The sequence below is a fragment of the Talpa europaea genome (genome assembly GCF_964194135.1).
Source record: "Talpa europaea genome assembly, chromosome: 12".
Taxonomy (NCBI): Eukaryota; Metazoa; Chordata; class Mammalia; order Eulipotyphla; family Talpidae; genus Talpa; species Talpa europaea.
The window spans coordinates 52,340,911-52,365,297 of record NC_140079.1 but is presented as its reverse complement, the minus strand read 5'-3'; the positions used below and the strand labels follow the sequence as shown (position 1 = coordinate 52,365,297).

At 34.4% G+C, this 24,387-nt stretch overlaps 1 protein-coding gene across 1 annotated transcript in view; it reads left to right on the top strand.

Annotated features, from left to right (window-relative positions):
• The window catches only part of TPR (translocated promoter region, nuclear basket protein), a gene marked incomplete at both ends in the record, with an annotated part of 64,601 nt that overhangs the window by 24,673 nt on the left and 15,541 nt on the right, over window positions 1–24,387 (top strand). The window contains 20 exons of the mRNA XM_084251132.1: window positions 352–504; window positions 866–982; window positions 3,041–3,244; window positions 3,748–3,932; window positions 4,674–4,821; window positions 6,370–6,507; window positions 6,609–6,740; window positions 7,642–7,772; window positions 8,347–8,557; window positions 9,511–9,648; window positions 9,956–10,154; window positions 12,255–12,460; window positions 12,944–13,005; window positions 13,617–13,825; window positions 15,881–16,153; window positions 17,792–17,940; window positions 18,322–18,405; window positions 20,704–20,901; window positions 22,051–22,182; window positions 22,390–22,480. Of these exons, the coding sequence (XP_084107258.1) occupies window positions 352–504; window positions 866–982; window positions 3,041–3,244; window positions 3,748–3,932; window positions 4,674–4,821; window positions 6,370–6,507; window positions 6,609–6,740; window positions 7,642–7,772; window positions 8,347–8,557; window positions 9,511–9,648; window positions 9,956–10,154; window positions 12,255–12,460; window positions 12,944–13,005; window positions 13,617–13,825; window positions 15,881–16,153; window positions 17,792–17,940; window positions 18,322–18,405; window positions 20,704–20,901; window positions 22,051–22,182; window positions 22,390–22,480 (3,160 nt within the window). The remainder of the gene's footprint in view (window positions 1–351; window positions 505–865; window positions 983–3,040; window positions 3,245–3,747; window positions 3,933–4,673; window positions 4,822–6,369; window positions 6,508–6,608; window positions 6,741–7,641; window positions 7,773–8,346; window positions 8,558–9,510; window positions 9,649–9,955; window positions 10,155–12,254; window positions 12,461–12,943; window positions 13,006–13,616; window positions 13,826–15,880; window positions 16,154–17,791; window positions 17,941–18,321; window positions 18,406–20,703; window positions 20,902–22,050; window positions 22,183–22,389; window positions 22,481–24,387) is intronic.

The following is a 24,387-nucleotide window of genomic DNA, read 5'->3' as shown; positions in this document are numbered from 1 at the left end:
TTATACCACAATCTTAATACATATTTTGTGGTTAGCAGCAAAGATAATCAAAATATGTGGATGGGAAAACCTTTCAGTGATAAAATAGATTTGGTAGATAGATAATTGAAGGTGAAATGAAAGTTGAGAATTTTACTTCAAGAGAAAAATGAGAAATAATCAAGTTTAGTGTTAAATTATACTGTAGTTTTAAATAGTGTTTTTGAACACTAATTAGCTTTTGATGGATTTTATTTTTAATACAAGACAAATATTAATTTTAGTACTCCTCAAATTTACATTAGATGTGGAAAAAGTAAGTGTTGAATTTAAATACATGAAATTTTTGTATTTTTGGGGGTGATGGTGAAGGTGACAGAAGAAGTTCGTAAGAATATTGAAGTTCGTTTAAAAGAATCTGCAGAATTTCAGACACAGTTGGAAAAGAAACTCATGGAAGTAGAGAAGGAAAAGCAAGAACTTCAGGATGATAAGAGAAAGGCCATAGAGAGCATGGAACAACAGGTAAGTTTTATTAACCATAACTCTCTTTCTTTGTTAAGGATTTGAATTCTTTCATCTACCTCAGTTAATTTTTCAGTATATTTCAATGGGTATTGATTGAACACATATCCAGCAATTTTAGTTTTATGTTTTAATTTTATCTGTTCACGTTTCCTTTTGGTATAGGTATTAATGTTATTTTTCAGAAGACTGCCTGAGACTGAATTTTGCAAATATAAAGTAGCTCTGCAAAAGTTATATGGGAGATTTTATCAGGTTATAACTATTTTAAATTTAGTAAGAGGTTCCTTTGGGCTAACTGGATTTTTAAAAATCTGTTTAAGCTTGCAATTAAATCTCGTTTTAATTTTGTTCTCCCTAGTTATCTGAGTTAAAGAAAACACTTAATAGTGTTCAGAATGAAGTACAAGAAGCTCTTCAGAGAGCAAGCACTGCTCTGAGTAATGAACAGCAAGCCAGACGTGACTGTCAGGAACAAGTAAGTGTTGCTGTCATAATCAGTTACTACAAAATGAGCCTTGACCCTAGAGAACATTTCATAGAGTGTACTAGTACATTTTTGGAATTGGTGATCCTATTTGGTTATTTCTACTCTTGTTGAGCTTGGACTTAAATCATTTTAAAAATATAGATAAAGGTGACAAGTAATTAGTGCAATATCCATTGACAAAGCTATCTTGACAAATGGAAAATACTATGAAAAAATGAGTAGGTGCCGGAAGCCAGCTCCGGCAAAACGTGTCAGGGGTTCCTGCAAGGACGAGACAGTGTAGACGAATCTGAGGGGATGAGGGAAAGGGAATGAGGAGACACAGACACTTGATCAGGGTACAAGTATCTCCTGCCGAGGGTCTCAGCAGTACTTTATTTATACATCAGAAATTGTTATTTGATCATTACATCATGCAATCATGTGATTTTACTTTTACATTGTTTCAGAATTTATTTTTGATCATCAATCAGTGCACAGCCCTTTCTTAATTTTCCCAGTCTATGATTAACTTGGTTACTTGGTTACATTAATTTGATTACATTATTTCCCTAGGTGATGTACATTATTCAGAAAATAGAAACAGGTGCTATACACAGTGTGATTTATGTGGTCAAGCTAAAATATTAAGCAGGCCTTGTAAGATCAAGGGCGGCTTCCTATTTTCTATATAGGACCAACGTGTCCCGGTACCATGGAAACAGTATGTGGTGTGTTTCTCTCGGACCATTTCGCCTCCCGGGGTGCCTCAGGGCCTTCTCTAGTGGGCACTTTCACCGGGCTCAGTTCCAACAGTTCTATCAAGCATGGCTTGTTAAAGAACTCAATGTTACTCATGGTAACTGAATTACAAATTGGAGGACGTGGAGAATTATTGGGAATCATTTCATAATCAATCACGTTGGAAGGTACATTTCTCAAACTACTGAAGTGTGTATTACCAAAACTGGCATTGATGCCAACACTCATTGTGTTACTCTAAAGCTTATGGAAAATTTCCATGGTTTCAATAACTGCTACAAACAAATGAAAGGAAGTAGCAGGAGCCAGCTGTGGAGTTTTCTGACTTTTCAGAAATTTTCCTCATGCCTGGACCTTGTCAGACAGCATTGGCTTCCTGACTTTTCAGGAGTTTTCCCTCATGCCCAGACCTTGTCAGACAGCATGAGTAGCATGGCTCGCGCCAAGTAGGAAATTAAGTGTATGCTTGTTTCCATTGGAAAGCGTTTTTTTATTATTGTAGTCTTTACTAGTTCTGATTGTAAAACTGGAAAGTGCTTCAAAGGTATGTTAGACAAAAATGGGTTATCCTTGTATTGTTGCAAATGCCTTTCTTAGTAAACGAAGGATCTCTTGATAGTATATGTAATGCATTACACCAATTCTATATGCCACTTTCATAAAATTTTAAAAAATACAAAGTTGTATTTGTTTTAAGTGTATATCATGCACGCACACACACGTAAATGTAATATAAGCTTTTAGAGTGTGGGTTATTGAAATGGGGAAGGAGCACATGTAAGGAATGGTTATAGTCTCCTTTTTAAGTTGGGTGGTATATTAAGAGCTGTTCTTTTGGTTACTATTTTTTATTGTTTGTAAATAACTATCATATACATTTATCAACGTTACTTTAAAAATGGGATACAGGGAAAGTGCTTCAGAGGTATGTTAGACAAAAATGGTTATCCTTGTATTGTTGCCAAATAACCTATCACTGGTAATTAAAGAACGTATCCATAATTCAATATTCCGATGAATGTTTTTATTACCCTGTGTTTGCTTGATGTTTGGTGTTTTACATGCATATGTTTTATATAACTGATATCTAGCCTTAATTTCAGAAACTGTTCTAATTGCTAGTTTTTTATGCGTTTCATTTGAACGATTCTTTAATTTATTATTGAATGTATATCCCATAACTTACATAGTTATGCTTCTATTTTGGTATGTTTAGAATATCTTAATGCAGTTTGTATGTTTTTCCAAAACACACCGACCAGTTTTTTGAATCTTATATGTCAATGTTGGAATAATTTCTTATAGGCTAAAATAGCTGTGGAGGCTCAGAATAAGTATGAGAGAGAATTAATGCTACATGCTGCTGATGTTGAAGCTCTGCAAGCTGCCAAGGAACAGGTTTCAAAAATGGCATCAGTACGTCAGCATTTGGAAGAAACAACCCAGAAAGCAGAATCACAGTTATTAGAGTGTAAAGCATCTTGGGAGGAAAGAGAGAGAATGTTGAAGGTATGGAAATAATAACCAGAGTAAGCCTAGTTAACATCCTCTGCATATAGTTATAGGCTTTTTTTCTTGTGACAGGAACTTTAAAAAGTTGCTCTCTTAGCAACCTCCAAATAATACAACACCGGTTTTAAAACTAGTCAACATGCTGTACAATACATCCCTGGGACTTACTTGTTTAATAAGTGGAAATTTGTACCTTTTTACTAATTTATTTCATCCATCTTGCCAGTTACCCATCCCTTCACCTCTGGCAACTACCAGTCTGGTATCTGTCAGCTTGTTTTAGATTCCACATAAAAGATCATAAAATATTTATCTTGCATTTTCTCACTTAACTTAGCATAATGCCCTCAAGGTCCATCCATATTTTTGCAAATGGCAGGGTTTCTTAAAGGTAATATTGCACATCATAATAGAATCTTCTGAGTTTTGAAAGGCTTGGTATTTTGAGGGGTTTTTTTGTACATTGGAAAACTCAATAATGATAGACCCTTGGCTTATAGGACGAAGTTTCCAAGTGTGTGTCCCGCTGTGAAGATTTAGAGAAACAAAACAGATTACTCCATGATCAGATTGAAAAATTAAGTGACAAGGTAGTTGCCTCTATGAAAGAAGGTGTGCAAGGTCACTTGAATGTGTCTCTCACTGAAGAAGGAAAATCTCAAGAACAAATTTTAGAAATTCTCAGGTAAATCTAATATATTATTAATACTTTTTATGGTATTAAAACAACTATAAAATGAAAGCACAAATGCATGAATTGAAGAAGGGAGACTTATGAATTGAAGAAGGGAGACTTATTCTATTTAGGTATAAAGCTCATTTCATTTATTAAAAAACCCACTACCTCCAAATTGGTCCCTTTTGACATTTATGCCAGTTAGGGCCTCCCTGGTAGCCCAAGGGGTTAAGTACTGCACTATGAAGCAATCTACAGCCTCTGTGGCCATGAGTTCGATCCCCGGCTGGCCAGGGAACATCCCATATGGCGCAGCAGACCTCCCCTCACTCGCTTGCTGCTCGAGTACATTCAGTAGTGTACGTCAGTCAATCTGCCTGTTCTATTCCCACTCTGTCTCTGGTGAATCCTCTCACCCCCCCCCCCCCCGCATCTCTGGCCTGTACCCCAGCTCTTGTATGCATAAATAAATAAATCTTTAAAATAAATAATTATATATATGCCAGTTAAACAAATGACTTTAAGTTGAATCTAGTAAAATAGGGTCTTTGAAAAAACTAAATCACTTTCAATTTTCAGGTCATTTTAAATATACATTTCTAAAACCTTTGTCTACTAAAAACATTTCTCCTATTGGTATGAAAGTAGTTATTACAGTAAATGTTTTTTGTTTTGATAAAAATTATTTGTTTTGAAATGTTAATGTTGGTAGCACTTTTAAATTAAATCAAATCTTATGTGTACTTGTAGATTTATACGACGAGAAAAGGAAATTGCTGAAACTAGGTTTGAGGTGGCTCAGGTTGAGAGTCTACGTTATCGACAAAGGGTTGAAATTTTAGAAAGAGAGCTGCAGGAACTGCAGGATAGTCTAAATGCTGAAAGAGAAAAAGTCCAGGTATGTAAATAAAGCTTTAATAAAGCAGTTACTAAATTAAGTTCATAGTAACATGATGAAATTTATTTAAAATACGTATTTTTCCTAAGCTCATAAATTCCTTCAATAAATACTTATTAAACACTGGTAGTGATCTGCCTGGTTTCAAATTCTAGGTTCATACCATTAAAGTGTGCCTTGGCTGTATTGTTTAACTTCCTTGCTTTAAAGTGTTTCCTTTCTATAATATTGGGGTGATAATAATGATTAAGTAAGTTTGTGCACACTAAACACTTAGAACCACGTTCAGTGCATATTAAGTACTTAATAAGCTCTAGTATCTTTATATATACATCTGATAGTCATTCTAGGTAAAAACTTGCAGAATATTTCTTGTTCAGCAGAGGAGCAAAAAAGTCAAAACTAAACTAAAGAAAATATGTATTAGCGAATGGATGGTCAAAAAATAAGCTTGACTCTGACTTTTACTACCACCCAAAGCTTCCTGTTAATGACCTCATTCTGAGGAGATGTAATATACATATACATCTGATAGAAAGATTAAAACCTTTAATTATTTGCCTTGTTTTAACTGATAGGTATGACTTTTAGAGAGAAACCATCAAAATGGAAAATCAAGTAATTTTATGGTATTTATGTTTTCAGATAGACATTAAAAGTTCACATCCTGTTTAGAAAACAGTCCAGACAAGATCGGGCATGTTCAGGGTGGTATAGAAAACAGTTCAAATTCTGATAAATCTTCATATGAAATAATAGTGACCCTACAACCCAGTGGTGTTAACACTCAGAGCAAAGGAGTTGGGGGTAGAATTCAGGTTTTTAACAAAAATGCCATATTGTTTTCATCTCTTTGGCTTCCTTTACTGTTCTTTTGGGCTATAAGAAAAGCAAATACTAGAAAATGCCCAGCCCTCGAACAGGTACAGGAGAAAAAAAATCAACTCTTTACATGCAATAGGAAGAAAGTCAAGAAGTGAGATCCAATAAAACAAAAGTAATACATAGGCTATTCGGGCACGAACAATATTTCATGAAGGCCATGAATCCTAACATTAAAATTGGTGATGAAGTAAAGTATGTTCAAAATAACAAAAAAAACGTCTTTACAATTCAATATTCAATAAAATTGCTCAGAACTGAAGTGATGAAATAAGTGAATGAAATTAAAAGAATTTCTGGACAGTGGGGAAACCTGAGGATCAAAATAACATCATTTTAGAACAGTTTGTGAATTCAGTACTGCAAGAGAAAGAATAGGCACAGACCGAGATCTGGGGTGATGTTTTTACCTAATATTAATATTGATTATTTGGTGGTATATGTAGTATTTTTTTATTTTCATCTTTGTAGTTTCTTGCATAGTTTGTTTTAACTCTTGGTAGTTAACACGCATCACAAAAACATAAGCATATAAAACTTAAAATTTTAGTATTGAAAGGTGACGTTTAAATTTTTTTATCTGTTGTTGGAAAGATTAGAACTGGTAGGAAAAAGGTCTTCACCTGTTGTTAGAGGCTGATATGCACTTATGTTGTAAATATTTAGGTAACTGCAAAAACAATGGCCCAGCATGAAGAACTGATGAAGAAAACTGAAACCATGAACGTAGTTATGGAAACCAATAAAATGCTAAGAGAAGAAAAGGAGAGGCTGGAACAGGATCTGCAGCAGATGCAAGCAAAGGTTTGTAACGTAGTAATCAAGATTAGAGGAATGTTATTTTTAATATTATTGCAAGTGAGTTTTTACTTTAGATGTTAAAAAAATATTGGCCCTCTTTTTAGGTGAGGAAACTGGAGTTAGATATTCTACCATTACAAGAAGCAAACGCTGAGCTGAGTGAGAAAAGTGGTATGTTACAAGCAGAAAAGAAGTTATTAGAAGAAGATGTCAAACGTTGGAAAGCACGTAACCAGGTAAATGCCATTAAACTCATTTCAAAGCATGGAAACGTGTTGTTTTTAAATAATAGGTAAAATTTAAGGGAATAAAATATTTGAAAAACTAATGAAAATTGTGTGTCAGTGAAATTCTGATGTTACTACAGCTCAGTGTAAGAGTTTTTTAAATTTTTGGTTACATTTTATGTACTTCTCAAAAATGACTAATTGTTTCCTTTAATTCCAAAGGTTTAGAGTTTTACTTTAAAATACTTTAGTACTTGAAAGTAGGGATTTGTATACTTTATTGAAACAGTTTTATTCTTAATGGAACCTTGTGAGGGGATGAAACCATGTAGTGTGGCTAGAAATTCCTGTATTCAAGCAAAGATTGGAGATCTGCCTTGCCACATGCTAGTTGTGTAATATATATGAGTTTCTTAATCTTTCTGAGCCATATTTCCTCCTCTATAAAAATGACTAGATGTATTTCTGTTAAATTGCACTACCTTTCCTAGTTACTAGTCATTTAAATCAAGGATTATTTTTATACTTTTGTTTAGATTGTAATGCATTATAAACTTTTTTCCTTATAAAAATCACTTAAGTGAAATTAGGTATTTCATATTAAAGGCTTTTAGATTCTTTGTGTCCCTTTCTTTGGATACATTGTAACTACTTTGAAAGATTTGTTTGCAGCTATGAAAAAATACTGAGTAGTTCATGACATTTGCTTTTTTTTCTCCTTCCACTTTTTTTTCTCCTTCCACTTTAGCTAGACCTTTAGTCAAACTCTGCATTATCATGTAGTTTGGTGCTTGATGTAATACCATTACATATGTATGTAATACACTTAATGCAAGTGTAATTAGGTATTCTGTTATTTTATTAAGCATGTCATTTTTATGAAATGATATTACATGTTTTTGTGTTGTAGCATCTAGTGAATCAACAGAAAGATCCAGATACAGAAGAATATCGGAAGCTCCTTTCTGAAAAGGAAGTTCATACTAAACGAATTCAACAGTTGACTGAAGAAGTAGGGAGACTTAAAGCTGAAATTGCAAGGTATGTGGAAAGAAACCTTCAATTAATAGACTACATGGAATCTTTAAAGTTTGTTTCTATACTTTACATGAACTTCCAAAGTGTTTTTGTAAATTTAGGAAGAATATGAAGTACTATAACTCTCACATACAGCTTTCCTTTTATTACGTGGAGTATGCCCAAAATACTGACAGACTGTAGCCTACAAGGCCTAACTATATTTATTCCATCTGGTCTTTTACAGAGTTTTAACAATATTATAATAGGAAGAATGTGGGTTTTGCTGTCCAGCAGATATGGACTAAAATCTATCAGCACTAGATTTTACTGTATAAAATTGTGCATATTACTGGACACTGGTAGCTCAGTTCTCATCTTTGAAATGGGCATATATGCCTAAATAGTAAATAAAGGACCAGTGATTCATAAGTTAAGGAATTATTTTTGGAAATATGTATGTGATATTTAAAAAATTTTTAAATGGAAGATATACTAACAACACAAAAAAAGGTGAAATTAAAAGATTTTAAAATTTGAAAAAAAATCCTTATGTGTAGCCTTTTTCCTCTTCTCCATTTTTTTTTTGTTTGTTTAGATCGAATGCATCTTTGACTAACAATCAGAACTTAATCCAGAGTCTAAAGGAAGATTTAAATAAAGTAAGAACTGAAAAGGAAACTATCCAGAAGGACTTAGATGCCAAAATAATTGATATCCAAGAAAAAGTCAAAACTATTACTCAAGTCAAGAAAATTGGACGTAGATATAAGACTCAATATGAAGAACTTAAAGCACAGCAGGATAAGGTATTTTGAAGTAGTTTTTTTTTTTTTTTTTTTTTTTTTTTTTTTTTTTTAAGATTTATCTATTCATCCATACAAGCACGGGTACAGTCAGAAACTCTGGAGGGTGAGAGAATTCACCAGAGCCAGAGCGGGGAACAGAACAGGCAGATGGACCGAAATACACTGCTAAGGGGAGCAGCGGGCGGCAGGAGAGGTCTGCACGCCATGTGGGACCCTCGCCTGCGGCCAGGGATCGAACCGGCGCCGCAGAGGCTGCGGGCAGCTTCGCAGCCCAGCGCCCACCCTCTTCACCACCAGGGGAGGCCCTGAAGTAGTTTTTTTTAAAACATTTTATGTATATAATATATAATTTCTACTATATATACTTTGGATACTGCCATCTAGAACTTTTAAAACCATTTTATATTTTGAATCTGAATTTTGTTTAATTCCCAAAGGGAAAGAATTTGTATTTGGACTTACATATTTACTTTCTGCTAGATTAGAAATATATAGAAAAAAGAATTCTTAACCACCAAAATATATATAGTTAGTATATTTAAGACTTTAATATACTTTACATTTGAGTAATGTGATTTTCCAAAGAAATAAGGTCATCTGTGTATTCTTTATACATGTGTTCTTTTATAACCTATTATTTTTACTTTATTCATCTTTGTGAAAATGTATTTCCCTGTCAAACATTCATCTCTAATAAATCATCATTTTGATTAGATGGTTAATTTCCAATTATATGGAAAACTCTAATTTAGCAAATATTTTTGGACATTCAAGTTCCACGGAAAATTTATTTATGCCTTTAAAATTGTCCTTTGTAATAGTCATGACTATAGCCTTAGATAACATTAAAGAAGTGGAATTGTTGAATATTGCATTTAATAAATAATTTATTCATTCTTTTAATGAATAATTGAATAAATATGGCAGTATGTTACTATTATTTGTTTTCATAGGTCATGGAGACCTCTGCTCAGTCTTCTGGGGACCATCAGGAACATCATGTCCAGGAAATGCAGGAGCTCAAAGAAACCCTTAACCAAACTGAAGCAAAGTCAAAATCACTTGAGAGTCAAGTAGAAAATCTGCAGAAGGTATGAGAGTGAGAGCGGTGAAAGGTGCATGTCCCTAGCTTTACTTGTTGAATATTTAAAGAAAAATGTTTCACACTGACACTTCGTCTTATCATATGGAAATGTATATAGCTTATCCTTTTTACTTTGAATGGCTGTTTGTAAATGATACCCTGTCATCTTCAAGTGTCCGTGTACTTGGTTTGACCGCATTTTGCATTTATACTTCCTTTAAGTTAATAAGTTTTACATTTTGAATCTAAAGGGAATACAGTTTATATTTGTCTCATTGAAATGCATTTTGAATATACTTTAATTTTCTTTTAAGACATTGTCTGAAAAAGAAACAGAAGCAAGAAATCTCCAGGAACAGACTGTGCAACTTCAGTCTGAACTTTCACGACTTCGTCAGGATCTTCAAGATAGAACTACACAGGAGGAGCAGCTTCGACAGCAGATAACTGAAAAGGAAGAAAAAACAAGAAAGGCTATTGTAGCAGCAAAATCAAAAATTGCTCATTTGGCTGGTAAATTTCTGTATACTTTAAGATTTGAACATATTAGTGAAAGTTGAATGCCGGAGTCCAGCTCCGACCAGGGAAGGGTCCTCGTAGGACGAGATGGCATTGGCGAAGTGGAGGGATGAGTGGGTGAGGGAATGAGGAGACACAGACCCTGATAGGGTGCAAGTATCTCCTGCTGAGGGTCTCAGAAGGTCTTTATTTATACATCAGAAATTGTTATTTGATCATTACATCATGTAATCATGTGATTTTACTTTTACATTGTTTCAGAATTTATTTTTGATCATCAATGCACAGCCCTTTTTAAAAATATTTTATTTTATATAATTCTTACATCATTTTTCATCTTTGCACAATGTATGCATTTTCATTTTGGTTATATTCCCCATACAATTGCACCCCCCGCCCCCTTACGTTGACTCTAGTTCTTCCTCTCTCCGCCCCTCCCTCCCTCCCACCCCAACCCCCCCATAGTGTGTCTCTGGTTTATAGTTGCTTGTTGATTTTGATTATTACTTTGTATTGATTAGTCTTTTTCCTGGTCTCTTATTTAGGTTTTCTAAATTCCTGCTATGAGTGAGACCACCTGGACAGCCCTTTTTTAATTTTCCCAGTCTATGATTAACTTGGTTGCTTGGTTACATTAACTTGGTTACATTAATTCCCTAGGTGATGTATGTTATTTAGAAAATAGAAATAGGTGCTATACACAGTGTGATTTATGTGGTCAAGCTAAAAGATTCAGCCAGCATTGTAAAATTGAGGGCGGCTTACTATTTTCTATATAGGACAGAGGTGTCCCAGTACCATGGAAACAGTATGTGGTGTGTTTCTCTCGGACCATTTCGCCTCCTGGGGCATCTCAGGGCCTTCTCTAGTGGGTACTTTTACCAGGCTCAATTCCATCAGTTCTAGCAAGTGTGGCTTGTTAAAGAACTCAGTGTTACTCATGGTAACTGAATTACAAATTGGAGGACATGGAGAATTATCGGGAATCATTTCATCATTAATCATGTTAGAAAGTACTTTTTTCAAACTACTGAAGTGTGCATTAATGAAACTAGCATTGATGCCAGTACTCACTGTGTTATTCTAAAGCTTGTAGAAAATTTCCATGGTTTCAATAACTGCCACAAACAAATGAAAGGTAGTAGCAGGAGCCAGCTATGGAGTTTTCTGACTTTTCAGAAATTTCCCCCATGCCCGGACCTTGTCAGACAGCATGAGTAGCATAGCCCGTGCCAGTTGAATATTTGATACAGATTTAAAAATTGAATGGGAAAGAAAAAAGTAAATATTACAAAGTGATCTTTTGTGTTTATGTGCTTTAAATATTAGATTTATTAGATAGAAAACAATTAGAGCGGTCGTAATTTTTAAGTGATGAGATTTCCACGATTTATTTATGAGGTCGTAATTGTTAACTGCTAATAAAAGTGCTATTCTTTTGCTTTATTAATATTTAGTAGTAGTATGACCATTGACTAGAAGTCTCTTTAGCCTGTAGGACGCTGTCCAGAAACCGTCAGTAAGCTCCTAGACTGCCCTGAATCTCAGGCCAGTGAAGCCTCACTTTACTGAGGAACCCTCCTGTCTTTCAGGAAGAGTACATGTAGATCTATCAGAAGCGCCATACTACAGTGCTCTGGGACTTACTGCACTTTGCTTATCAATCCGCTTAGTAGATAAATAATGCCAAATTGTGTTTTATTATGAACATATTTTGAATGATCTCTAATGTAGTGACTTAATTCATAGAAAATAATTCATTATTTTTGAAAATGTGCTTTAGCTCATATGAAATGAAACTTTGTAATTCATGAGATTCTTAACATTTAATACATTGAAATATTAAAAGACATATACAAAGACCTCTGGTTAGTTTTTGGTGAATCCCTTATTTTTGTGAGATCTTAGGAAAAGTTACATATTTTAATGCTGGAATAAGTATATTTTATGCTGGAGTAATGAAATACAGATATTTAAAATAGCTTGTTAAAATTACTGTCAATAGAATTGGATACAACCTTTGTACTAGGCACATCAATGTTGCTTATTTCCAGTGTTTGATTATATTAATAAAATCGCATAATTGCTTTTTAGGTGTGAAAGATCAGCTAACTAAAGAAAATGAGGAACTTAAACAAAGGAATGGAGCTCTCGATCAGCAGAAAGATGAATTAGATGTACGAATGACTGCCCTTAAGTCCCAATATGAAGGTCGAATTAGTCGCTTGGAAAGAGAACTCAGGGAGCATCAAGAGAGGCACCTTGAGCAGAGAGATGAACCTCAAGAACCCACTAATAAGGTGATATAGTTAATTCGTGTAAATGATAAAATCATTTTTTTTTTACATTATACTTTAATTGTGTGGTGATTTAGGAGACTTTGTCAGAGTAAATTTTTTTTTTTAAAGATTTATTTATTTTATACAAGAACTGGGGTACAGGTTGGAAGCACCAGAGGGTGAGAGAATTCACCAGAGCCAGAGCGGGGAACAGAACAGGCAGATGGGCCAAAGACACTCCTGAAGGGAGCAGCGGGTGAGGCAGGAGAGGTCTGCCGCGCCACGTGGGGTTCTCCCTGGCTGGCGGGGAATCGAACCAGCACTGCAGAGGCTGCAGACAGCTTCGCAGCGTGGTGCTCAACCGCTGCACCACCGGGGAGGCCCCAGAGTAAATTTTGACCAGACCAAGTACACAGAGAATTAATGAAAGTAAAATGCTTCGGTGGTATTGTTTAGTGGCCTTTTGTGGGATAGGCACAATAATCCATAGTTTTATTTTTATAGGTCCCAGAACAGCAGCGGCAGATCACATTGAAAACAACTCCAGCTTCTGGTGAAAGAGGAATGTGAGTTTTAGTTCTTTCACAGCCTATTAATATGTTTTTCTATTACAGTTTAGGGACGATCTAAGGATCATGGGGAGAAAACAAATACTTATCCATGCAAAACTATATCATGCATTTGCCAACATTTTCCTTGCCATAACACTTGCTTTCAGTCCTCTATCAGTAGATCTTTGTGACAGAGAAAACATCTTTTATCTTCAGTGTGTGATGACTTTTCAGATAGGGTACTGATTTTCCTCTGATGTATATATAATAACAAATGTAAGAGACTTGGGTTCACTTGAATCATTGTTAGGACATACCACTGTGGAACATTTCCTACAGTTTTTAAGTTCTTTAATTCAGAATCTCTTTAGTACGAGTTTTGAAATATTTAGTGAACAAAAAAATACAGTATATTCATTGCCTGTTTAATTTTTTTGTAATCTGCCAAAAGTCTACCCAAAGAGAAATCAGAATTAATAAGGTCTCAATTTATAAAGGTCATACTTGCTGATTCCTCACTTTAGGAAATATAAGTGCCTTGCTTTTGCTCCTATATATGTATTTTATAAGGGATATTTATAGTGATTTCTTATGAATCGTTGTTCTTACATTTTCCTCTCTATAAGTGCCAGCACATCAGATCCACCGACAGCCAACATAAAGCCAACGCCTGTTGTTTCTACTCCAAGTAAAGTGACAGCTGCAGCTATAGCTGGGAATAAGTCAACACCAAGGGCTAGCATCCGCCCAATGGTCACACCTGCAACTGTCACAAATCCTACTACTACCCCAACAGCTACAGTAATGCCTACTACACAAGTGGAATCACAGGAAGGTAGGTAAAATAATACAGATCTGATTGCACTGCCTGCTTATTTAGATTTATTATGAGAAGATGATAGTAACTTCAAGGATACATGAGGTTTCCATTAAAGCTGAAGTCAGGGCTTCCCCTGTTGGCGCAACAGTTGAGTGCTGGGCTGCGAAACTTCCCGCAGCCTCTGCAATGCCAATTCGATCCCGGCTGCCCTCTCCTGCTATGCCTGGTGCTCTCCTCAGCAGTGTATTTCGTCAGTCTGCCTGTTCTGTTCCCCTCTCTGGCTCTGGTGAATTCTCTCACCCTCCCACACTTCTGACTATACCCAGTGCTTGTATAAATAAATAAATAAATCTTTTAAAAAAGGGGAGGGGGCCTCCCTGGTAGCGCAGTGGTTGAGCACTGGATTGCGAGGCTGCCTGCAGCCTCTGCAGCACCAGTTCGATCCCTGGCCACCGGGCGAGGGTCCCACTTGGCGCTCAGACCTCTCCTGCCGCTCGCTGCTCCCCTCAGCAGTGTACTTTATCAGTCTGCCTGCTCTGCTCTGCTCTCTGCTCTGCCTCTGGTGAATTCTCTCACCCTCCCGTGCTTCTGACTGTACCCAGTACTTATATAAATAAATAAAATAAAATCTTTTTGCGAAGCTGCCCACAGTCTTTTTAAAAAAAAAAAAAAAAGCTGAAGTCAGACATCATAGTAAAAGTGGACAGTTAATATTTTCAAGTGTATGGCTCCCAGGATACTTGTTAATGTAATGAATTTCCTCCTTCCCTTCCTCGCTGCTTTGTTATGTTCCTAAGCTAATTAAAGGGAGAAATACATCCTTATGAGTATATTGAGTATATGATACATTTTTCCAAGGCCAAAATCACACTTTTTATACCAAAGAAAGACAAATGTACTTTGGAAAACATACTAAATCACCCAGATACCACTTTTTTATTGAAACTGTCTGACATTTTCCTTTCTCTACTTGACACTTAAACTCATTACAGCAATTACATTTTATTTAGTTAAATACATGCCTTTTTAATTCCACTACATTGAACTCCTTAAGGAGAAGTTTCGTTTTCCTTTGTTAATCCTCTGCCTAACCCCAAGATAGGTCCAGTAGCACTTCCCTAATGCATTTTCCTTAGATTCTTAACAAATACTAGAATTCAGTTAATTGCTCTAAGATTTAGAAATGCATAATGTGTATGTACATGCTACGAATATGCAAAATATCCTATTTCTGTGGCATTGAATGATTGTCAGATACATTGCCATATAATACTAATTGAATTTATTTATTTTTAAATTTATTTATAAGTATTTTACATCATTGTTCATTTTTAAACATTTGCTTTCTTTTCTCAGGTGTAGTCCCCATAGAATTTCCACCATCAGTTCACCTGTGCACCATCAACAGTCTCCTGTGCTCCTCCCTCCCCCTTCTGTTCTCTCACCCTGACTATCCCCCTCCCCTGCAGGATGTCTCTGGTTTATAATTGTCTGTTTGCTTTTGTTGTGTTTTGTATTGTTATTATTTTTTGCCCCTGATGTCTTATTGGGCCCCCTATATTCCTCCTATAAGTGAAACCATCTGACATTTTTCTTTTTCCTTCTGGCTTATTTCACTGAGCACAATTCTTTCTAGCTTCATCCATGTTGCTATGAATGGCATTAGTTTATCTTCTTTGATTGCTGAATAAAACTAGTTGAATTAAATGATCATTTTACATAAATTAAAACCAGAATGCTTCATCAAAATTTGTTAATCTTATTTTGATCTCTAACTCCATTTATTTTATATGATCATAATTCATATGTAGAACTAGGTGCAATACAGTTTTAGATGTTTAGTTATTTCAGCTACAATTTACTGCATGTTATCAAATCAGTGATATAGGCAATAAAAGAGCGTATAGATGAGTGTATTACCTTTACCCACAGTGTTTTGCCTAAGGAGAGTAAAAGATATGTGCACCAGTAACTATGCAAAATGTCACTATAACAGAATAGGGAAAGATAACTTCAGCTTTGAATAGAATAGAAGAAACATACTAATTAAATATTACAATTATTTTTCAGCTATGCAGTCAGAAGGGCCTGTGGAACATGTTCCAGTCTTTGGAAGCACAAGTGGATCTGTTCGTTCTACTAGTCCTAATGTCCAGCCTTCTATCTCTCAACCAATTTTAACTGTTCAGCAGCAAACACAGGCAACTGCTTTTGTGCAGCCTACTCAACAGAGTCATCCTCAAATTGAGCCTGCAAATCAGGAGCTATCCCCAAACATAGTAGATGTTGTTCAGAGTTCACCAGTTGAGAGGCCTTCTACCTCCACAGCAGTATTTGGCACTGGTAAGATTAATTTTAAAATGAAGTTAGGGCCTCCCTGATGGCCTTGGGGTTAAGTCTCAGCGCTAGCACCACTAGGGCCTGAAATCAAACCCTGGAAAAGTGTTACCCCCGTAGGAACTGAGGTGTGTAAAGGCCTTTCTGCTTACTACCTATGAAACTAAGATATGTGTTCAGTTAACAGCATTATTAAGTGATAGAACTCTTGGAGTCCAAATTCATTATCTTGAAAACTTTCTTGCTGAAGTTACTGTCCAAAATTATGTAAATTGTAATGAAATAAGTTTTTCTATCAAGCATTATAACTACTAAATTTTGTAAGTATGTAATTAATGATCATCAACTTTACTTTGTAAAGAGGAATGTGCACCCACATGGTGCAGCAGACCTCTCCTGTCACGCCCGCTGCTTCCCTCAGCAGTGTATTTCAGTAAATCCACAAATTCTGCTCCCTACTCTCTCTGGTGAATCCTTCACCCCCTGCACCTTTAGCTATATCCCCGTTTGTATATGCATAAATAAATAAGTCTTTTTAAAAATAAAGTGAGGTTAGAGTTGGTCTGTACAGCTGTAGTTTCCTGTATATAATAAATACCTCAAATATTATTTGTATATGCCTATTTTCTAATAGGGTTAATAATGAATGAAAGTTTTTCTGTTTTTTTTTTTTGTTTGTTTGTTTTTTTAAGATTTATTTATATGAGAACCGGGGTATAGGCCAGATGCACAGGAAGGTGAGAGGATTCACCAGAGACAGAGTGGGGAACAGAACAGGCAGACTGACTGAAATACACTGCTGAGGGGAGTAACTGGCGAGACAGGAGAGGTCTGCTGCGCCATGTGGGAATCTCCCCAGACAGCCGGGATTGAACCCACGCTGCAGAGGCTGTGGACAGCTTCACAGTGCGGCGCTCAACTGCCTGCGCTACTGGGGAGGCCCTGAATGAATGTATTCTTAACGTTTCGTAGTGAATTCTATTTTTTGTTACTCATTTTTGTCCTTAAAGTTTCTTCCCCTTCAGTGATTTTTTTGGATTGATTTAAAGGTAATACAATTTGTAACACATTATATGTGATTTAATACAGGTCCTAAGAACTAAAAGACATCTTAGTAAGACTGTTTAAAGATTTTCAAATCTAAGTATACAGTATATATTATTTTTATCCAAGAAGTTCTGGATTTTATAAACTAGAAGGCTATATGGAAACATTAAGAATACCAATTCTGTGTTAGTACAATATGGTGAATCAGAACTATTGCTGTAAAATTTGATTGACTTTATTAACCAAAGGTTAGGTTGATAATATAAAATCTTTGATTTCAGAGCCTAAGTTGTTCTTTGTTTACACATAGCTAAAGAGGAACAAATTGTCTTGATCTGTCCATTGAAATGCTTAGGGTTTTTTTTTTTATGTTTAATATATTTTATTTTAAATAATTCTTACATCATTTTTCATTTTTGCACAATGTATGCATTTTCATTTTGGTTTTATTCCCCGTATAATTGCACCCCCCTTATTTTGACCTAATTCCTAATGTTTCGGTTTTTTATTACATGATCAAATGTTTTTAAAATTGACCTTGTATGAATTGGTCATTATCACAATCTGATTCGAGATTTTTGTTATGTAATTTCAAAGTTTCAGCTACCCCCAGTTCTTCTTTGCCAAAGCGTACACGTGAAGAGGAAGAGGATAGTACCATAGAAGCATCAGACCAGGTGTCTGATGATACAGTGGAAATGCCTCTTGCAAAGAAGCTGAAAAGTGTTACCCCCGTAGGAACTGAGGTGTGTAAAGGCCTTTCTGCTTACTACCTATGAAACTAAGATACATGTTCAGTTAACAGCATTGTATTCCATTAAGTGATAGAACTCTTGGAGTCCAAATTCATTATCTTGAAAACTTTCTTGCTGAAGTTACTGTCCAAAATTATGTAAATTGTAATGAAATAAGTTTTTCTATCAAGCATTATAACTACTAAATTTTGTAAGTATGTAATTAATGATTATCAACTTTACTTTGTTAAGAGGAATGTGATTAATTTATAAATGAGCATTTCTGACTAAAATTGCAATTTGAGTTTCGTTTTACTAGAAGAATTAGCTATTGAATAGGTAACTTTTCATCTAGTATACTGAAATGGTTAACACACTCATGTTACAATTCAGGAGGAGGTTATGGCAGAAGAAAGCACCGACGGAGAGGTGGAGACTCAAGCATACAACCAAGATTCTCAGGATTCCATTGGAGAAGTAAGTAAAACATTTAAAGAAACAAATTGTTGCTTTTAATGAATGAAATTAGTTTTGACAAAATGAAGCATTGTTGGACTTTAACTTGCTGCTTTTATATTTAATGGCATTATTAGAGTTATCAGTGTGATTTCTGCTTTATTTTACTCTTAATTAGTGTACTACCTTCTAACTTTATTAAAGAATTGTTTTTGTTTGTACTTATCACAGATTTTCCAAACAGTTGTTAGTAAAGATGATCCAAACTCAATTGTTTGGAAGGATGAGTGCTAGTTGAGTTTTGCATCAGTCCATGGTGCCCCATTTGGTGCTCCTCTGTTGCTCCTATCTTACTGAATTAAAATAATGTATAATAAGACATGTATTTGCACACTGCATCGGTTTTGGGACTTCTTATTTGAGCTTTTCTAGAGGCAGCATCACTAGTAGAAATGCACAGTCTCTGAAGTTATACAGCAGTCAGTTCCATTCCTAACTCCACCACTTAGAAGCTATGTGACTGTAAGCTGGTCATTAATTCTAAATATCAGTTTTTCTCATCTGTTGGGATAATATAATTTTTTGTATTATGTAGTACCTGCCACATAGCACTCAAAATATTACTTACTTTTCCTTCTATCTTTGCCTTACAAATTGAAAATTCATAGTAATGTTAAAGGTTATTGATATTAAGACAATTCAATACTATATGCCTAGTGTTATTTAAGGAAATTTGAGTTTATTAACTAATGGAATCCTCGTAACAATCCTATTTAATAAGTGAAGAAACTAGTGCCCAGATACATACATACCTAAGTTCACATAGCACTAGAGCTTGAACTGAGCTTAGGCTGTAAAGTTATTTTTTGTCTGTAAAAGTTAAGAAATTGGTCCCTAGCTAATCTTAACCATAAATTGCAAATGTTGATTTCTTATATGCATTAATTTTGTAGGTTAATTATTCCAGGTTTTTTGTTTGTTTGTTTGTTTGTTTGTTTTTGGCTAAAAACAAAAAGCTTAACCTCCAATTTGAATATGTGATACTCTTAATGACATCTGTTTCACGTATCTTTCAGTGTCACAGCTAAGGAGCGTAATAGCATTTTTAAAATAATAAGATGTGAATTTCTATCTTATTGCCAGACTTGGTTAAATTATACTAAAATCTTCTGTATAAACCTTTTATTGAGATTGGCAAAATTGTGACTCAAAAGTGCCATTTGGCTGTCCACTAAACCTCCTAGCACCATCTACTGAATATGTAACAGTTCATTTCTGATTTTCTGACAGGGTTGCAGATGTTCTTTATAAATGTTGCTTTTCTTGAATAAGCATGTCATTTGAGGCACATTTGAAATTATATCATGACTTACTCATTTTTTCCATTAAAATAAACAAAATCTTTATGAATGATTTTGTTCACAAGACATTGTTTCTGGCTTATATGAAAAACATTTTGTTGAGTGCTTAACCTAAAAGCAGAGATTTAATTTTTTATAGTAACTATCAAATAAGTTTAAGTTTCAGTTTTTTCTAATTAATAAGATGGAATGTGAGGAAATAGATTAAGCAAAGAATTATTTTTATATCTGATATCTAATGTGATTTGAAGGCTTAGTGTAGAGTTCTTTTGGAGGGGGAGCAGTGTCTTCATAAAAAGACAATAATACATTATTTTAAAATGTATGTTTTTTCCAGACTATTTCTAGATTGGGGAAAGGGTAATTTTTTAATAATGACATGGATTCTTTTTTCTGACTTTGTTGTGCAAACACTGTCAGTTGAACCACATTGACTACTGAGCACTTGAAGTCTTGACGGGTGGTTAGTCCAAATGAAAGATGTAAGTTTAAACTATATTTCACATTTTGAAGACTTAGAAACTAATATTAAATTTAGAATAGCTGAAATTATTTTGATTACATGTTAAACTAATATTTCAAATATATTTTTTAAATGACTACTAGATAACTCCAAATTATATATGTGAATCACATTGTGGCTCACATTTCTGTTGGCCAACACTGATCTACAGTATCACACTGGTAGTTTTGACACACACATAGCTACATGTAGTTATATTTTTTCCTCTGGAGTGTTACCCAATGAGATTTATAATAATTCTTCCAGAAGAAGACATTAATGAAACAAAAGTTTATCTTCTTTAGCATGTGTTTCAAATTCTGCTTTTGAAAATATTTTTCAAAGTAAAATGCTTGTAATTCATAAGTATTCTTTTGTCTTTATTTTGATGTTATATCTTTTACTGATAGTTCAGCTATATTGACTACTAAAATTTTTTAATTATTATTTTTAAAGGGAGTCACTCAGGGAGATTATACTCCAATAGAAGATAGTGAAGAAACATCTCAATCTCTACAAATAGACCTTGGACCTCTTCAGTCAGATCAGCAAACAACCTCATCCCAAGAGGGTCAAGGCAAAGGAGATGATGTCATTGTAATTGACAGTGATGATGAAGAAGAGGATGATGATGACAACGATGGGGAGCATGAGGTAAATTTGGTTTGCAGTTATCCATTGTTATATACTTATATGCTTATATACTTATATACTTAAAGACAGAATGCTCAAATCCTTGGGATTACTAATGCATCAACCAGTAAATTCTGATCCTCTATCAGTTTAAAATAGATACTTTGCTTTTTTTTTATTCTGGGTAGTTCTGAGATTAACATTTTATAATATATATATTGAGCAAATGATGGAAAATTCCCCCCTTTTTTTTTTTAAAGATTATTAGACTCTAGAATAAGCTCTGTGTTTGTTAGATTGAGTTTAATCTTATTAGTAATTCACTATGCAAACAAATATTAACTCAAAATAATTTTTAAAAGATTTATTTATGCATACAAGAACTGGGGTACAGGTTAGAGGTGTGGGTGGGGGGTGAGAAGATTAACCAGAGACAGAGTGGGGAACAGAATAGGCAGACCGACTGAAATACGCTGCTGAGGGGAGCAGTGGGTAAGACAGGAGAGGTCTGCTGCACCATGTGGGTTACCTCCCTGGCTGAGAGGCTGGGGATCGAACTCATGCTGGGCTGCAGATAGCTTCACAGTACTGTGCTTAACTCCTTGCGCCACTAGGGAGGTTCTCAAAAACTATTTTAATAAATAATAGTAATTGTAAGCTTTATGGTTTCTGGATGTGAAAAGAGGAAGTAGGGTATTTTTTGTTAGTTTGTGGAAAAAAGTAATAGTTCTATAATTTCAAAAATAATTGTTATGCTAGTTGTAGGGTATTTTAAGTGAAATGTATTTTATTTTTGAAAGTTAATCCTGTGTTGACAGCTTCAGATTTTAGTTCTTTCATTGTTTTTCAAAGCTCATAGCCTGTGTTTGTCATTTTCTTCTTCACCATCACTTTTTAAATTTAGAATTAAAGTAAACCACTTGATACTTTTTAGATATCTAGGAACTTTAATCTTTGAACTGATCTAATGAGAATAGTTAGAACTCAGAATGGTTGTTACTGTATTAATTCCAGTAAGCTTTATGGTTTTGATATTGACTGTCACTAAGCTAAGACCATACAACTCTCAGGATGGACCCTTTAAATTTCTAACTGTGGTATTAGAATGCAGAGAGTCTGTCTGTGTCTGTGTCCAAGACCTGTGTTGATACTTTGAGATTTCTCTACTAGGATTATGAAGAAGATGAGGAAGATGATGATGATGATGAAGACGACACAGGGATGGGAGATGAGGGTGAAGATAGTAACGAGGGCACTGGGAGTGCCGACGGCAATGATGGGTATGAAGCTGATGATGCTGAGGTAACTATGATTCTGACCATCTTTTCTTTAAGAACTTGCTAAGAAAACTTACTGTTTTCCGAGCATATGAAAGAGATCCATGTTATTAGGACACTAAAACTTTGTATGTGTTTGGTTTTTTTTTTAATGATTAGTTTAGTTTGGTTAATTATTTTTAAAATAGTTTCTTGATTTATTTGTATTTAAGTCATCATATTTTGTTTTCAGGGTGGGGATGGAACTGATCCCGGTACTGAAACTGAAGAAAGTATGGGTGGAGGTGAAAGTAATCAGAGAGCTGCTGATTCTCAAAACAGTGGTGAGGACTTTCGTTTGTTTTAACTGAATGTTTCTAGTAATAGTTTCTAAATTAGGATTGCTTTCAACTATGTAGGTAATGAGATTTGGCAAGCATGAGGTTGGCACTTGTTAAATTTTTTCAGTATTTTATCAGTCTATTGTATTTCTGACTGTGAAATCAGTCTTTATATTGTCTCTTCTACCAAGTTGAACTGCTATAAGATTCTAACATTTTGAAATATGTATTAATAAATCCCCACATAATGCTTCTGTTCTTTAGTGGAAATACTTAATCAGGGACATTAATAGCAGTGACAACAGTTTGCAGCCAGAAGAGGTCAGTCTAATCAAGCTACATGTTTCATGATTTGAAATGCTGTCTTCAATATTTTTCCCAATAAAAATAATACTTTTTCATCATTGTAACATGCCTGTTGTTAAATATTTGAAGGGATTAGTCCTGGGGGTTCACTGAAATTCTATAGATAATAAAAGATTTTGGAAATTGTTTAAGAATTGTTTTTGAATGTTTCAAAGAATTGGTAATCATCTAGTATAACATCTTAAGGTACACATAATACAGAAATGCATAGGGATTAATAAATCCTAATATGTATTTAGATTAATGAGGAATCATGTATCTGAGTTTCCATAGAGGCTTGTTACTTGAAAGTACAAAGTAACAACATTACTGTTGGTAATGTAAGCCAAATTACCTCAATACAAACTATAAAAATAAATGGGCAAAATATTTTAAGATTATTAAATGAGAATTTGAAAGATGATTAGCAAGATTTTTGTTTCATCTGTATCATTGTTTGCAAAGTTGCTTTCTTTTTTAATGTACTTCTTGTATCAGGACTATAATATGTATATATAGCTTTAAAATAAATGTATAACCACGCATATAACAGGTTGGATACTCAAATTTCCCTTTATTTCCCCAGTGTACAATAAATCAAGATTAAGCATTATTAAAAAAAAATAAAGTACAAAACCTTTTCAACCTTTTTCATTTGTTAAGAGAAAAGCAAACGAATGAACATTTAGCTATTTAATAAAGAATAGTATTACTTTTTACAGGTGATATGGATGTAAAGAGAGATTAATGATGCTTTGAGTAGCATTTACATTTTATAAAATGTTTTCTTGGCTTAAGAAATATCCTTTGTCACATAGTTAGGATTCAAAGGGAATTTGGGGGGTTTTGTTTTAGCATTTCAGATATTATCTCTCAAAATTAAATCTGTTGAGGGCAATGTTCTTAGCCATTTTTTTTAAACACAAGGTAGGTAATAAATAGTCTTTGAATGCTTAAACTTCCAACTGTCTATTTAAAATCAAGCAAAAAAGACCTAGTGATATGGATAAAAGCTAAGTTAATTGATGAATTAGGCATTGCCATTTGTTACAAAATTGCCAGTTGTTACAAAAAATGTTTTTCTGAGCAACTATACTTCTATTGAATTATCTAATTCATATTATGAATTTATCAGAATTACTTACCAATGAAGAAACAGAGCATAGCAACTTAACTAAGGACACATAACTATTAAGCATTAGAACTAGAATCTGATTGTAGCCATTAGATTTTCAAACTACTTCTGTAATATCTCATTCAGCTTTTCACAGTGAGGACAGCTTCTGTGTTTCTAACCTGTATGTGTGAGATCCAGACATCTGAAAGATCATTGAGATCCAAAATTTAGTGTCATCATAGGACTTTTTCCCCCCAAGCTCCTTTACCCTCTTTGAGGGTAATACTGATACTGTAGTGGTCTGACCTTTAGGTAATTGGCCCATTTTAATAACATGAGCCAAAGTTTTTTGTTTGTTTGTTTGTTTGTTTTTTAAATAGAGGCATGTTTTATTTATTTGTTTGTTTGTTTGTTCGTTTTTTGTTTATACATGCACTGGGTACAGTCA